The sequence below is a fragment of the Schistocerca americana genome, chromosome 7, assembly GCF_021461395.2.
Source record: "Schistocerca americana isolate TAMUIC-IGC-003095 chromosome 7, iqSchAmer2.1, whole genome shotgun sequence".
In the NCBI taxonomy this organism is placed as follows: Eukaryota; Metazoa; Arthropoda; class Insecta; order Orthoptera; family Acrididae; genus Schistocerca; species Schistocerca americana.
In genome coordinates this window covers 561,211,733-561,227,015 of record NC_060125.1, presented here as the reverse complement: position 1 = coordinate 561,227,015, position 15,283 = coordinate 561,211,733, and the positions used below count along the sequence as shown (strand labels likewise).

General features: G+C 43.7%; 1 protein-coding gene across 1 annotated transcript in view; it reads left to right on the top strand.

The window, feature by feature from the left end:
- The first annotated feature begins 5,839 nt into the window (after positions 1-5,839).
- The window catches only part of LOC124623088 (zinc finger protein basonuclin-1-like), a 299,861-nt gene continuing 290,417 nt past the window's right edge, over positions 5,840-15,283 (top strand). The window contains exon 1 of the mRNA XM_047148880.1: positions 5,840-6,219. Coding sequence (XP_047004836.1) covers positions 6,210-6,219 — 10 coding nt within the window. The 5' untranslated portion in view covers positions 5,840-6,209. The remainder of the gene's footprint in view (positions 6,220-15,283) is intronic.

The window sequence follows — 15,283 nt, the reverse complement described above, 5'->3', positions numbered from 1 at the left end:
TCGTATAGATCGTTCAGTTAATGACTACTTAGTAAATTTACCTTTGCTAAAAACTGATAGAGAACCCCAAAAAATTCTGGTCCCACGTAAAGTCTCTAAAAGGAACGAAGACTCCCATCAAATCACTCGGTGACATGTCTGGTTTGCCAGTAGAAGGTAGCAAAAGCGAGGCCGAAGTTTTGAATTCCACGATTAAGAAATAGTTTACGCAGGAGAGTCGTACAAACGTGTCGTAGTTTGGCCATCGCACAGTGTCCCGTGTGGATGACATAGTAATAAGCATCCGTGACGTAGAGAGTAAACTGTAAGAGTCGAAAACAAATAAGTCGCCAGATCCGGATAGAATCCCAGTTCGGTTTCAAAAAAATGGCTCTGAGCACTATGGGACTCAACTGCTGAGGTCATAAGTCCCCTAGAACTTAGAACTACTTAAACCTAACTAACCTAAGGACAACACACACATCCATGCCCGAGGCAGGATTCGAACCTGCGACCGTAGCGGTCGCGCGGTTCCAGACTGTAGCGCCAGAACCGCTCGGCCACCAGAGGCCGGCGGCAAAATTACAGACCAGTATCGTTAATATTGGTTTGCTGCAGAATTCTAGAGTATTTTCTGAGTTCGAACACAACAAATTTTCTAGAGACCAAAAACTCAGCACACTGGACTCGCAATCGGGAGGACGACGGTTCAATTCCGCGTCCGACCATCCTGATTTAGGTTCCGTGATTTCCCTAAATCGCTCCAGGCAAATGCCGGGATGGTTCCATTGAAAGGGCACGGCCGACTTCCTTCCCCGTCCTTCCCTAATCCGATGAGACCGATGACCTCGCTGTCTGGCCTCCTCACTCAAACAACCTAACCCAAAAAGCTCATGTTCACGAATCAGCACGGCTTCGTAACACGTCGCTCGTGCGAGACCCAGTTTGCTTTTTTCCACATTTTATTGCAGATCTGAAGATGAGCGTTGCTGGTTGAAACCAGTAATCTAAGGACCTAACAGTTTTGTGTTCACAGACAGAAACACTTTTCTGTCCACGACCATGTCACAGATTGTTGTGAACTTTCGTTTTTGAAAATTTTTTATAATTGTCCCGGAAGGTATTGGTACTATTTCCTTCATCTTTAGCTAGGGAGGGTCACATCATGAACACTGTTTATGAACATGTTATCAATTGTGAACAGCTGTCTAAATGTACTTGAGTTTGAAAATTCACTATTGGAACCAGATTGTATCAGTCAATGTTTACAAGCCCATCTTTTCTGGCTGAATATTGTACAATATCAACACTACAATCCCACAAAGTATTAAAATATTTTTCCTTGGATGGCAAGTAGGCCAAGAATGGATCTCAATTTCTCATAAAAGGCTGTAAATTTGCCATTGGTTTTTTCCTCACTCTGTCTGCGAGTGGAAAAGCAAAAGAAACGGCTAATTGCGGTGAAAGGTGCCCTCCGCCACGCGCCCGACGGTTGCTTTCGGACTATGTATGTAGATGTAGATTTTGTTTGAAGTGTGATTCTTTGCATTGTTCATCACATACTACTACGCTTTGAATACACGAAATTACAGTCCTTTTCATCAATTAAGGCAGTTTCTCAGTCTTTTCAATAAATTTCTTTTTACCGCGTTCATTAGCACTCTGTCTTCCAAATTCTATCTCTTTTCCTTTAACCATTGCAACGATGTCGGTAAAGATTCGTTTAACTGACGATAAAATTATTAACTTTGTTAGTAATTTACGTGGTTTTGTTGGCAACATCGATGTTTGGTATTTCGACTTTTACGTTAATGAGGCAAAGACTAGAGTATCGATACCGAAACACCGAAGTTTAAACTCCAGTCACCAGCAATTTGTGAAAAACGTCGGACATCGAACCTGCCCGTAATGCATTGCGCGCAACTTCCCAAGACCAGGAGGTGACTGATACACCAGATAGTGAAAGTATGATTTTTTAGGCAGTTTCCCCCTTTGGTTTAGGCAAATTATTGACTGGTCCTCACTTTTCGTCTCAGAAAAAAACAAACAGTTAAAATACGATAAGCCACAGAACAGCGTTTACATAAGCGCAAAGGAATTACACACACTGGGTAAGAGTCAGCATTGATTTAAATCAATGAGAAGAGTTGAAAATTTGTAATGGACTGGGATTCGAACGCGGGTCTGCAATTCCACGGACTACCTTAATACAATTCCCGTCATACTCAAATTCTCAACTTACCCACACACCACTGATATAGTGTCCCTTGTCTATTCTCCTCATTACTGGCGGCATTTCGCGGAAATCTGGAAGAGTTCCAGACCGGTGTGCATCCGCACTGAAGAGGTCATTGTCCGTCTCCCTTGTCTGTCCGAAAGAACATGTACACACGTAAGTGCCAAAGAAACTGGTATAGGAATGCGTATTCAAATACAGAGATATATAAACAGGCAGGATACGGCACTGCGGTCGACAACGCCTATATAAGACAACAAGTGTCTGAAGCAGTTGTTAGATCGGTTACTGGCAGGTTATCAAGATTTAAGTGAGTTTGAACGTGGTGTTACAGTCGGCGCACGACCCATGGGACACAACATCTCCGAGGTAGCGATGAAGTAGGGATTTTCCCGTACGACCATTTCACGAGTGTACAGTGAATATCAGGAATCCGGTAAAACATAAAATCTCCGACATAACTGCAGCCGGAGAAAGATCCTGCAAGAATGGGACCAACTACGAGAGAAGAGAATTGTTCAGCGCGACAGAAGGCCAACCCTTCCGCAAATTGCTGCAGATTTCAATGTTGGGCCATTAACAAGTTCAAATGGGGTTCAAATGGCTCTGAGTACTATGGGACTTAACATCTGAGGTCATCAGTCCCCTAGAACGTAGAACTACTTAAGCCTAACTAACCTACACATCCATGCCCGAGGCAGGATTCGAACCTGCGACCGTAGCAGTCGAGCGGTTCCGGATTGAAGCGCCTAGAACCGCACGGCCACTCCGGCCGGCCATCAACAAGTGTCAGGGTGCGAACCATTCAACGACACATCATCGATATAGGCTTTCGGAGCGGAAGGAGACAACCTCATGAATCCATGGACCCTGCATGTCAGCAGGGGACTGTTAAGGCTGATGGAGGCTCTGTAATGGTGTGGGGCTTCTACAGGTGGCGTGGTATGTGACCCCAGGTACACACGACACGACTCTGACAGGTGACACGTATGTAAGGATCCTGTCTGATCACCTGCATCCATTAGTGTCCACTGTGCTTTCCGGCGGACTTGGGCAATCCAGCATAATAATGTGACAACCGACACATCCGGAATTGCTACAGAGTGGCTCCAGGAACACTCTTCTGAGTTTAAACACTTCCGCTGGCCGCCAAACTCCGAAGACATTAACATTATTCAGGGTATCTGGGATGGCTTGCAACGTGCTGGTCAAAAGAGATCTACACCCGGTCGTACTCGCACTTACTGGTTTATGGACAGCCTTGCAGGATTCAGAGCGTGAGTTCCATCCCACATGTCCAGTCCACGCCACGTCGTGTTGCGGCACTTCTGTGTGCTCACGTTGGCCCTACACGATATTAGGCAGGTGTACCAGTTTCTTTGAGTCTTCAGAGTATGCAGGGGGTTACAAAAAGGTACGGCCAAACTTTCAGGAACCACTCCTCACACACAAATAAAGAAAAGATGTTATGTGGACATGTGTCCGGAAACGCTTAATTTCCTTGTTAGAGCTCATTTTAGTTACGTCAGTATGTACTGTACTTCCTCGATTCACCACCAGTTGGCCCAATTGAAGGAAGGTAATGTTGACTTCAGTGCTTGTGTTGACATGCGACTCATTGCTCTACAGTACTAGCATCAAGCACATCAGTACGTAGCATCAACAGGTTAGTGTTCATCATGAACGTGGTTTTGCAGTCAGTGCAATGTTTACAAATGCGGAGTTGGCGGATGCCCATTTGATGTATGGATTAGCACGGGGCAATAGCCGTGGCGCGGTACGTTTGTATCGAGACAGATTTCCAGAACGAAGGTGTCCCGACAGGAAGACGTTCGAAGCAATTGATCGGCGTCTTAGGGAGCACGGAACATTCCAGCCTATGACTCGCGACTGGGGAAGACCTAGAACGACTAATACACCTGCAATGGACGAGGCAATTCTTCGTGCAGTTGACGATAACCTTAATGTCAGCGTCAGAGAAGTTGCTGCTGTACAAGGTAACGTTGCCCACGTCACTGTATGGAGAGTACTATGGGAGAACCAGTTGTTTCCGTACCATGTACAGCGCGTGCAGGCACTATCAGCAGCAGATTGGCCTCCACGGGTACACTTCTGCGAATGGTTCATCCAACAATGTGTCAATCCTCATGTCAGTACAAATGTTCTGTTTACGGATGGGGCTCCATTCCAACGTGATCAAATTGTAAATTTTCACAATCAACATGTGTGGGCTGACGAGAATCCGCACGCAATTGTGCAATCAAGTCATCAACACAAATTTTCTGTGAACGTTTGGGCAGGCATTGTTGGTGATGTCTCGATTGGGCCCCATGTTCTTCCACCTACGCTCAATGGAGCAAGTTATCATGATTTCATACGGGATACTCTACCTCTGCTGCTAGAACATGTGCCTTTACAAGTACGACACAACATGTGGTTCATGCACGATGCAGCTCCTGCACATTTCAGTCGAAGTGTTCGTACGCTTCTCAACAACAGATTCGGTGACCGCAGGATTGGCAGAGGCGGACCAATTCCATGGCGTCCACGCTCTCCTGACCTCAACACTCTTGACTTTCATTTATAGGGGCATTTGAAAGCTCTTGTCTACCCATCCCAGTACCAAATGTAGAGACCCTTTGTGCTCGTGTTGTGGACGGCTGTGATACGCCATTCTTCAGGGCTGCATCAGCACATCAGCGATTCCATGCGACGGAGGGTGGCTCTGTAATGGTGTGGGGCTTCTATAGGTGGAGTGGTATGTGACCCATGGTACGTCTAGATGCGACTCTGAAAGGTGACACGTATGTTAGGATCCTGTCTGATCACCTGCATCCATTAGTGTCCACTGTGCTTTCCGGCGGACTTGGGCAATCCAGCATAATAATGTGACAACCGACACATCCGGAATTGCTACAGAGTGGCTCCAGGAACACTCTTCTGAGTTTAAACACTTCCGCTGGCCTTCAAACTCCGAAGAAATTAACATTATTCAGGATATCTGGGATGGCTTGCAACGTGCTGGTCAAAAGAGATCTACACCCGGTCGTACTAGTACTTACTGGTTTATGGACAGCCTTGCAGGATTCAGAGCGTGAGTTCCATCCCACATGTCGAGTCCACGCCACGTCGTGTTGAAGCACTTCTGTGTACTCGCGGTGGCCCTACACGATATTAGGCAGGTGTACCAGTTTCTTTGGGACTTCAGAGTATATAGCCTTTGAGTAATTCACAGAAATGTGGCATAGACAGCTCCCCTGCCTTAGGCAACTGACAAATACGGCAACTGGAACGACATCGGGCATGATCACGGAACGTCCCTGTGGTTCCCGACCAGGCTGCCTCTGCCTGCAGGGGCTGTGGTCAGCGCGGCGGCGCCGCCTGTGGGTGGCGTCAGCTGCCGCGTGGCCGCGATGCGTCGGCGTCGCGACGCGCCGCCCGTCGCGTCACACGTCGCATTGTGTCTCTCCCGGCCGGGCGCCGCCCCCGACGCCGCTGGTTCGCTGTCACGGCTGCCCCGGCCCTCCCTGGTTATGGAAAGAGGGGGGGGGGGGGGTAGGGGGTAGGGGGTAGGGGCCCCTCGTGTCGCCAGCGGCCGGCCTCCAGTCGCCGCGCGGGGTCTGGCCCAGCAACAAGTGGTCACCGCATCCCGTGCTCCGTGACGTCACGCGCGCGTCACCAAACACGCCGTCGCCGATTCTTCGTCGCGATGATTCACCTGTCGTGACTTGTCGTTGAGAATCCGAGAAAGGGCTCTTATTCACAGCCGAAATTCGCGAGGGCTGGCTGACGGCGGAACTAGCGCCGTGGTTGTGTGATGCGAGCTCGAGCCCTCTAGGCGACGCGCTCTTGTGCCAGTGCTTCCGGCCACTTAGTTCTAAAGCTACAACGTTGTGGCAACAGACTGCTGAGTGTCCGTCATTGCGAGAAAACGACCCTGGCAACGGCTAGCCGATCGTTGTCGTTGCCGCACACGAGGTCTTCAGCAACTGGCATGGGAACAGGTAAGGCAATTTCTTTTTTTGTTATTTGCTCACTTTTTATCTTACACCAGTCGTCACTAACGTGTCTGATACCATTACTCCAGAGAGAAATCAGATATTAACTACTAGGCTCCACTCACCATAATCAAAATTAGCAACTAACTAAACCATGCAATGAAAAAGAACGTTCTTTGAACTCTTTCATTTTTAAAATGACGGAAGATGAGTGATTTTAGGTGTGTTATTAAACCACGGACTAGATTAGATTAAATTAGTACTTGTTCTATAGATCATGTACACGACACTTCGTAATGGTGTAGAACATGTCAGGTTAATAAAAGGTGTCTATACAAGATATTACATTACACAAAATATTACATGACACTCAAAAAAAAATTTTTTTTGTTGGGAAATTACCCACTTACTATATCCAAAAATTCATCTAATGAGTAGAGGGAGTTGGCATTGAGAAATTCTTTTAATTTCCTTTTAAATGCTACATGGCTATCTGTTAGACTTTTGATGCTATTAGGTAAGTGACCAAAGACTTTTGTGGCAGCATAATTTACCCCCTTCTGAGCCAAAGTTAGATTTAACCTTGTGTAGTGAAGATCATCCTTTCTCCTAGTGTTGTAGCCATGTACACTGCTATTACTTTTCAATTCGTTCGGATTGTTAATAACAAATTTCATAAGTGAATATATATATTGTGAGGCTGCAGTGAAGATTTCTAGCTCTTTAAATAAGTGTCTGCAGGATGATCTTGGATGAGCTCCAGCAATTATTCTGATTACACGCTTTTGTGCAGTGAACACTCTTTTACTCAGTGATGAGTTAGCCCAGAATATGATGCCATATGAAAGCAGAGAATGAAAATAGGCGTGGTAAGCTAATTTACTCAGATGCATATCGCCAAAATTTGCAATAACCCTAATAGCATATGGAAATGCTTCAAGGCCACCATAATCTGCTTGATTGCCCCATATAACAGCAAGTGTCAGCCAGGTACTACCTCCAAACACTGCTTGTACATCACAGGTAAAGTTCAGATGGAGTCCACGATAAACATTTGGACCTCCAGTCAATTGCTGTTTATTAAACTGTCCAGCCAAGTCAATATCAATCGCCTTCAAACTGCGATACACAGGTACACTGCGCCCCCAGCGACGACGGTAACCACGTCGCAGAGGCATTGCTGTGGCACGTTTCAGCAGATCCTCAGTGTATATTTTCCAGTTCAATCCCTCATCAATGCATACACCTCGAAATTTTGAATATTCTACCTTAGCTACCGATTTCTGATCGAAGTCTATATTTATTAATGGGGTCATTCCATTTACTGTGTGGAACTGTGTATACTGTGTTTTGTCAATGTTTAATGAGAGCCCATTTTCAGAGAACACCTTAATGATTTTCTGAAAGACATCGTTTACAATTTCACCAGTTAATTCTTGTCCGTCGGCTGTGATAGCTATACTTGTATAATCGGCAACAAGTACCAGCTAATGACTAATGATTCGACGAGTCAACTGGTACTACTCATTTCTAACTACCTTTTCTTTATATGTGATAAAATGCATCGTGACTGCTACCTACAGCTCCTTCTTAAATAAGAAAGCTAACCATCCACATTGAAGGTAGACGCGTGCTATAAAGCATGCCTCCTCTGCACCACGCGTCTCCATAGTGACAATTGTTTCACCAGTACCCTGGGGCTCCGCTCAAAACAAAATCAAGTTAAAATGGATGCACTCTACCTGTTGTCAGCACATCACTTGACTGCTGGACTCCTTACAAAAGACCGATTTGGAATACTTCAGGCTGACAGTTCCATTAGTAATAACAATAAAACTGTGTCTGTCGTACAGCGATGAAGTGCCCATTGTACAGTTATTGTTGTGTTCTGCTGTCAGTTCATTTTTCTGTTGCGAAGTGAATATTGAAGTAATGTCTGGTCCACTGTGGCACTACCTACAACTCACTTAAGGCATTTTCATAAGACATTTAAACATGTGTGATACATACTCGTATGTCTCAATTTTACTCCCATAGATGTGTTGCACAAAAAACCGAATGTGTGCGCAGCTGGCGGACTTCAAAAAACATGTTGTTCGTACAATAGTTTCACAAGCTATTATCTCCACCACATTGTGTCACGGATTAATTCCAGTATTAGAAACACAAGAGAAATGTAATCGTTGGTGACTTATGTAATGAGTATTACAGTCTTAACAAACAGTGATAATAGTAACGATCTTTCAAAAAAATTTAATTTCGTGACCGAAACACAGTCGCACCCTTTTCTTTTTATCCATCATAAATTTTCATTTTACCCTTTTGGAGGTGATTACCCGAAGGTTGGGAACGCACTGGTCTAGAATGATCAGCAATATGACATTTTCACAACGTAGAGCCAGGCTGTACTACAAGTGCGTGTGTCAGATCAAGATACATCAATAATTTTTTTCTGGCGTATTTACGTGGTACTACTCGTTATACAGGAATTGGCACTGAGTGTTTCGCCATTTAACTTGAGGCTGCACTGACTGACAAGACCTATCCACTTATACTGATACGGGTAATACGGAACTTGTTTCATATTTGTAAAGCAAATGTCCTCACTCTGTCACGGAATTGGCTATTAGCCACGTAGTCAGATGCTGTAGTGCGACCTCTCCGTCAGACTCCAGCTATTACTGCATAGTTCTGCCTCGGCTTTTGTTGCAGCATTCCTGCTGCAGCGATCCAGTGTGGAACGGCTTACGCAGCTTGTTAGGAAGTCCATGGGAAGAATACATTATCGGTGAACATTTATTACAAAGAAACGGTTCGGAATTGTTGTGTGTTGTAATGTAGCAGTGGTGTTGCATTATCACTGTACGTGAACACTACTTTCCCTTTATCCTTTTGCGCCGGCCGGGGTGGCCGAGCGGTTCTAGGCGCTTCAGTCCTGAACCGCACAACCGCTACGGTCGCATGTTCGAATCCTGCATCGGGCATGGATGTATGTGATGTCCGAAGGTTAGTTAGGTTTACGTAGTTCTAAGTTCTAGGGGACGGATGACCTCAGATGTTAAGTCCCATAGTGCTCAGAGCCATTTATCATCCTTTTGCGTTATTGTTTGTCTTCTAAGGTTCCGCGACTTGTTGGTGTCCTACCTTCGTCAGTGTTGAACCGTTGCGCTGAAGAGGCTTGAAACCATGTAACTGCACTGTCGACAGCGAGTGCTACTGATCTCTGGATATGCTTCGTTCTACGTCATCTATAATGGTTTTCTGTTAGGTTTGGCTTAAACGGTGATCAACAGCAACATAAGAAAATGATCATCGCGTTATATAGGATGATATTGGAGCTGAGAGAAAAGGAATGCTACAAAGTAGACGAGGAAATTAGGTAAATTAGACTAAACGTGTAGGATACTGGAGCCAGAGTATATGAGTGGTGCCATTAGTCTACATCTGTAAAATGATTCAACGAAGAGTAAAAGCCGATCTGACATGTAGATTAACACTGAAAGAGCGGAGACCTGTAACTTCTGTGTGGGAAGTAGGCTGGTCATTCTGAAACAGCGCTTTGGTGACAGACGTGTAGAGTTGTGCTTCAGTTATCTAGAGGGGTTTGGAATGTAAACACTGAGAGTGGTTGATGCAAAAAACCATATATTTTTCTTTAAAACTGAGGTTTCAATTACTGAGAAAACGCTGGTGCAAATAATGACGTGCTGTAACATTGGCCGTAGGCCATACATTTCTGTCGGAAAGGTGTGTTGTACGTGTGTGTGTGTGTGGGGGGGGGGGGGGGGGAGAAAGAGAGAGAGAGAGAGAGATTTCTTTGTTTATTTAGAATTACTTTATCCTTTTGTAATTAATGTTTTCTGTCCGTAAAAGGTTTAATGCAGTTCTCCACCCTAGTCACAGGGTATAATGGCTGGGTAAAAAAGGATTTTTTCCTTTTTTGGAGAGTCACAATTTCATTACTCATTGTTCTGTTGCCTACACAGCTCTAGCTATTTGACAGAGTTTCTGTTTTTCATCACGATTGCATCCAAACTTAAATTACGTGACATTAACGATGGAAGATACCCGTGAATTAAGTGTAATTAGATGACAATAACGAATGATAGCACAAATACAAAAAATCTTATTTTTATATTTCAGTCGCAGTGCCCTCGTTGGCCAAATGTCTCAGAAATCGTTGCGTGAACTACACATTAATATTCCAAATGTTATTAAAACAATAAAATCACTATCAAACACAATGTGAAATGCACAAAATACGGTAAAATCCAATAACATTGGCAGTGGTACAGGTGACTGTGTTGGTCAGCGATACGAAAGGCAAGTCTCTAAACTGTGATAGACCACACTGAGAAAGAAAGGCTGCCTCAGACGGACGAAATGACAGAATAATTATTCAGTTTCATGTGCAAGTGAACTCTACTCTAAATCTTGTTCGTTCAGGCAGTATATCCTTGTCAATTAGAAGGGAGACAATATCCGAGTTGTCTGACTTCATGTCAGCACACTTCGATTAAACTACCAAGCGATTTGGCGAAGCAGCAAGACATCCAGATTCGGGTTTTGACTTAGTTTAGCCAAAGAGCGCTGCCCATTTCCCTACCCAGCCCGAGACTGTACTCCGTCTCTAATGATATCGTCATGGACGGGACGTCAAGCCCCAACCTTTCTTTTACTCTTAAACTGATGCTGATCCGCGATCGACTAGACCACGCACAGCAGAGTCACTCGACAGTCCTGTGGCGTCCCAAAATCCAAAAAACTGGTCCGAGCCCCGCAACGGCGCATCCGATATAACTGCTTGTGCCTGTGCCGTGTTATTCCTCTGTTTTGCTAAAAAGCACACGAACACCATTAACTGATTTTTTTAGTGCGCTCTTTAAATTTATTGATGTCTTAGTTTAATCACCAAACAATCGAAATAACTCCGGGTAAGAAATCAAATCAAAATATGTAACGAAGTTTTCTTCTGAGGAAGTTATTTTGTACTTTGACATCCTCGCTAAAAACAATACAATAAATTGCGTATGGATGCACACACATTTTATTATTACGCTGTTGTTGTTGTTGTTGTTGTGGTCTTCAGTCCTGAGACTGGTTTGATGCAGCTCTCCATGCTAATCTATCTTGTGCAAGCTCCTTCATCTCCCAGTACCTACTGCAACCTACATCCTTCTGAGTCTGCTTAGTGTATTCGTCTCTTGGTCTCCCCCTACGATTTTTACCCTCCACGCTGCCCTCCAATGCTAAATTTGTGATCCCTTGATGCCTCAGGACATGTCCTACCAGCCGATCCCTTCTTCTAGTCAAGTTGTGCCACAAACTTCTCTTCTCCCCAATCCTATTCACTACCTCCTGATTAGTTACGTGATCTACCCACCTAATCTTCAACATTCTTCTGTAGCACCACATTTCGAAAGCTTCTATTCTCTTCTTGTCCAAACTATTTATTGTCCATGTTTCACTTCCATACATGGCTACACTCCATACAAATACTTTCAGAAACGACATCCTGACACTCAAATCTATACTCGATGTTAAAAAATTTCTCTTCTTCAGAAACGCTTTCCTTGCCATTGCCAGTCTACATTTTATATCCTGTCTACTTCGACCATCATCAGTTATTTTGCTCCCCAAATAACAAAACTCCTTTACTACTTTAAGTGTCTCATTTCCTAATCTGATTCCCTCAGCATCACCCGACTTAATTCGACTACATTCCATTATCCTTGTTTTGCTTTTGTTGATATTATTACGCTATTATTTTAAAATTAATATTAGATATAACTGAAAAAACCGTCTTGAAATAAATGACTGCCAATCGGTTGAAAGCTCATTTATTTATAGTGGAAAGTATCTTCAGTCGTACGTCTTTCGGATTTCTAACAAGGGCTTCACCTCTATGTTTGCGTCTAAGATAAATTCCAATTGCCGTGTGATAACTTATTCTCGATTCAAGTCAAAAGCATTACTATCTGGTGCGGAGCTCGAAAACTATAATGAGCAAACGTCTTCTCTTAAATCTGCTGTTACCTTATTAACTTAAAATTTATTGGTAACAGTGTTGTGACTTACTTCAGTGTGTTGCTCATTATGGCAGCACTAGTTCCTACAACTGTAAAACCAGTTTCAAATATGGATGTTAGACTGCGTTTCATACCTGTGGATTGCCTGAAAGACATATGCTATCTCAATTTCATTCTTTAAAGAATAATTTGTCTCGCATCCCATCTGAAAAAAGATGCTAATTTCCAAAAGTATGCCACCGATGACAATGCCACTGAAATTTTGCAAGTTCGCAGTCACAAAGAACAAAAAAATGGTTCAAATGGCTCTGAGCACTATGGGACTTTAACTACTGAGGTCATCAGTCCCCTAGAACTTAGAACTACTTAAACCTAACTAACCGAAGGACATCACACACATCCATGCCCGAGGCAGGATTCGAACCTGCGACCGTAGCGGTCACGCGGTTCCAAACTGACGCGCTTAGAACCGCACGGCCACACCGACCGGCTACACAAAGAACATTATTGTCCTTTGGGTCTGTGGACTGTGCTCTCTACGCACTGTATGTGTGCACGGTTGTTACCAGCAGCCAAATCACTCCCGCCAAGGGATTCATTCTAAGGTAACAATTCTTTTTTTTCTATACTTGCCACCCCAGATAAGCTTCTACCGCCACTAAATTTCGGATAAACATAGTTGATGGCTCTGAGCACTATGCGACTTAACTTCTGAGGTCATCAGTCGCCTAGACCTTAGAACTAATTAACCCTAACTAACCTAAGGACATCACACACATCCATGCCCGAGGCAGGATTCGAACCTGCAACCGTAGCGGTCGCTCGGCTCCAGACTGTAGCGACTAGAACCGCTTGGCCACTCCGGCCGGCAAACATAGTTGATAAGTATTTACCTATTGTTATTGCTGGAAAGGTATTTAATGAAGTAAACTGGAGGCTGCTTCGTAATTTTACAAGCAGCTCACGATAAATACCTTAATTTTAAAAATGGCCATCAGTATTGTTAACTATTATTCAAAAAATTCCGATACTAAGTCTGTTTATAACCATAGTTCAGCAAGTTTGATCAGAGGTAAATCAATTTTCACCGATAAGTAGAGACAACTAGCATTTTCCAAAGCAATTGAGTATGAAATTAAGGTCGAAACAGGAAAATGAAATTCAGGGATGATGGCTAATGTTTCAGCCTCTAAAATAATTTTCATTTTAATACTTCGTGTATCGTTTCTAAGTGTAATGTAAATTTGACGTATTACGTACGTTATGTTCACAATAATACACAATCGGATCTTGACACCCTACTGCACTTCCTATTCAAAATTGCATCTTTTCGCGTTTGCTTATACCTTTGCAGCCAGTAAGAAAACAAATGTCTGACATGTATCGTTATGTACAAATTATACAAACTCTGTCATATGTCTGAGAAAACCTGACTCATTGTAAAGATTATTATTAATTTTTTGTCCCAAGTCTGGTGCAGGTTTACAGTGGGTTATGTAACGCACGATTTTGACATGCGTCGGCAGTGGCGCTTCTGTAAATATTGCATATGTAATACGTTTCTCAGTCTGGTTTTTATAAAGTTAATAATAGTTCTAGTCATGAATGTGGTACTAGCAACGAGGAGAAAACACTATCTTCAAATTATGTAAAAAGGAGCAATAAAGTCGTGTGCACGTCATACGTAATAAAAACTATTTTAACTTTAAAGTGTTTGAAATATAAAATGTTATTATGGGTACTATATTTACAGAACCACCTTTGTTGATGTTTTTGTCAATAAAAGGGAAACACATCTGGCATATCATTCCATTCAGCTGCAGTACGCTTAAGACAGAAGAAACCAAATAATAATCGTTACCAAACAGCTGCTGCGAAAGATGAACATCCAAACATAATCACGTGTTTTGACTGTAGTAGATAGTGGAGAGCAGAACAAGAGAGAGCGAGAGAGAGACAGGTAAAACAGGGGAACAACAGAATGGATGATTCCGAAATTTAGTTTTCAGGTCAAGTATTGTGCAGTTTGAAATGATTTAGGATGTCACAGGGTTGACGTTGTACAACCATCCACAATTGTCATGCGAAAACTTGCGCACCCTGTTGGAAGCCGTCAAGCCGTAAACTACAGAGAGAAACGGATCAAGTACAGTGACGTGCTACCTGTCGCTATAAGTTACGAAGCACATTGTTAGACTGGAAGGGGAAGCGAAGTTATTGTCCGTGCTCTTGTTGACGGACCGTTCCCGGAATTTGCCTCAAATAAATTGCCTAAAGCACGGAAAACGTAGGCCATCATGGCCGGAGTACTGTTCGTCGGTTTCGGATGGGTGGATTTACGGATGAGACAGAGAAAATTAAAAGCAGAGAGCGCGATCCAGGGCACTTTGGTTCTGGAAGCCAGAGAGCTTTACAGAAAGTATCGATGAATTCCAGTGGGGGGCACTTCAATAAGGACGTTATGCTTCACGGCGAAACTCCTTCCTAAATTTCATAGGTGCTGCGTTTCTGTACGATTTAGAAAACATATTTTGCATCTTGCGATGTGTGTCTCAAAGACAATGACCGTAAAATAAATTCAGGTTTGCACAGACGATGTAATATATGTACCGAGCGCTAATGAAACAGGAAGGAGCCGACATGATACTTTTACATTATACAACCTTTCTATATAAGCAAATAAAGTAGTCTCGTATTCTCCCCGGTGTGTGTGTGTGTGTTTGTGTGTGTGTGTGTGTGTGTGTGTGTGTGTGTGTGTGTGTGTGTTCGTGTATGTGTGTGTGTGTGACCTAGGTGGATGCAAGTAGCTGCAGTTGCTCAGAGATGCATGTACCTGCACTCGACATGGTAGCTTGGACAGCTGCATGAAACCAGCCCCCAGACTGAAGACGACGTCGACAACAAGAACATCAACATCTAACGAGGAACCCCTAGAGTGCCATGTCGCAAAAGGCCACTGATGTTCAGGCATTTGACGCCTCTCATATTATCCACCACGCAACCAGGGCATCAGCTGCTAATGGTAACAGAGGTCCGAACTT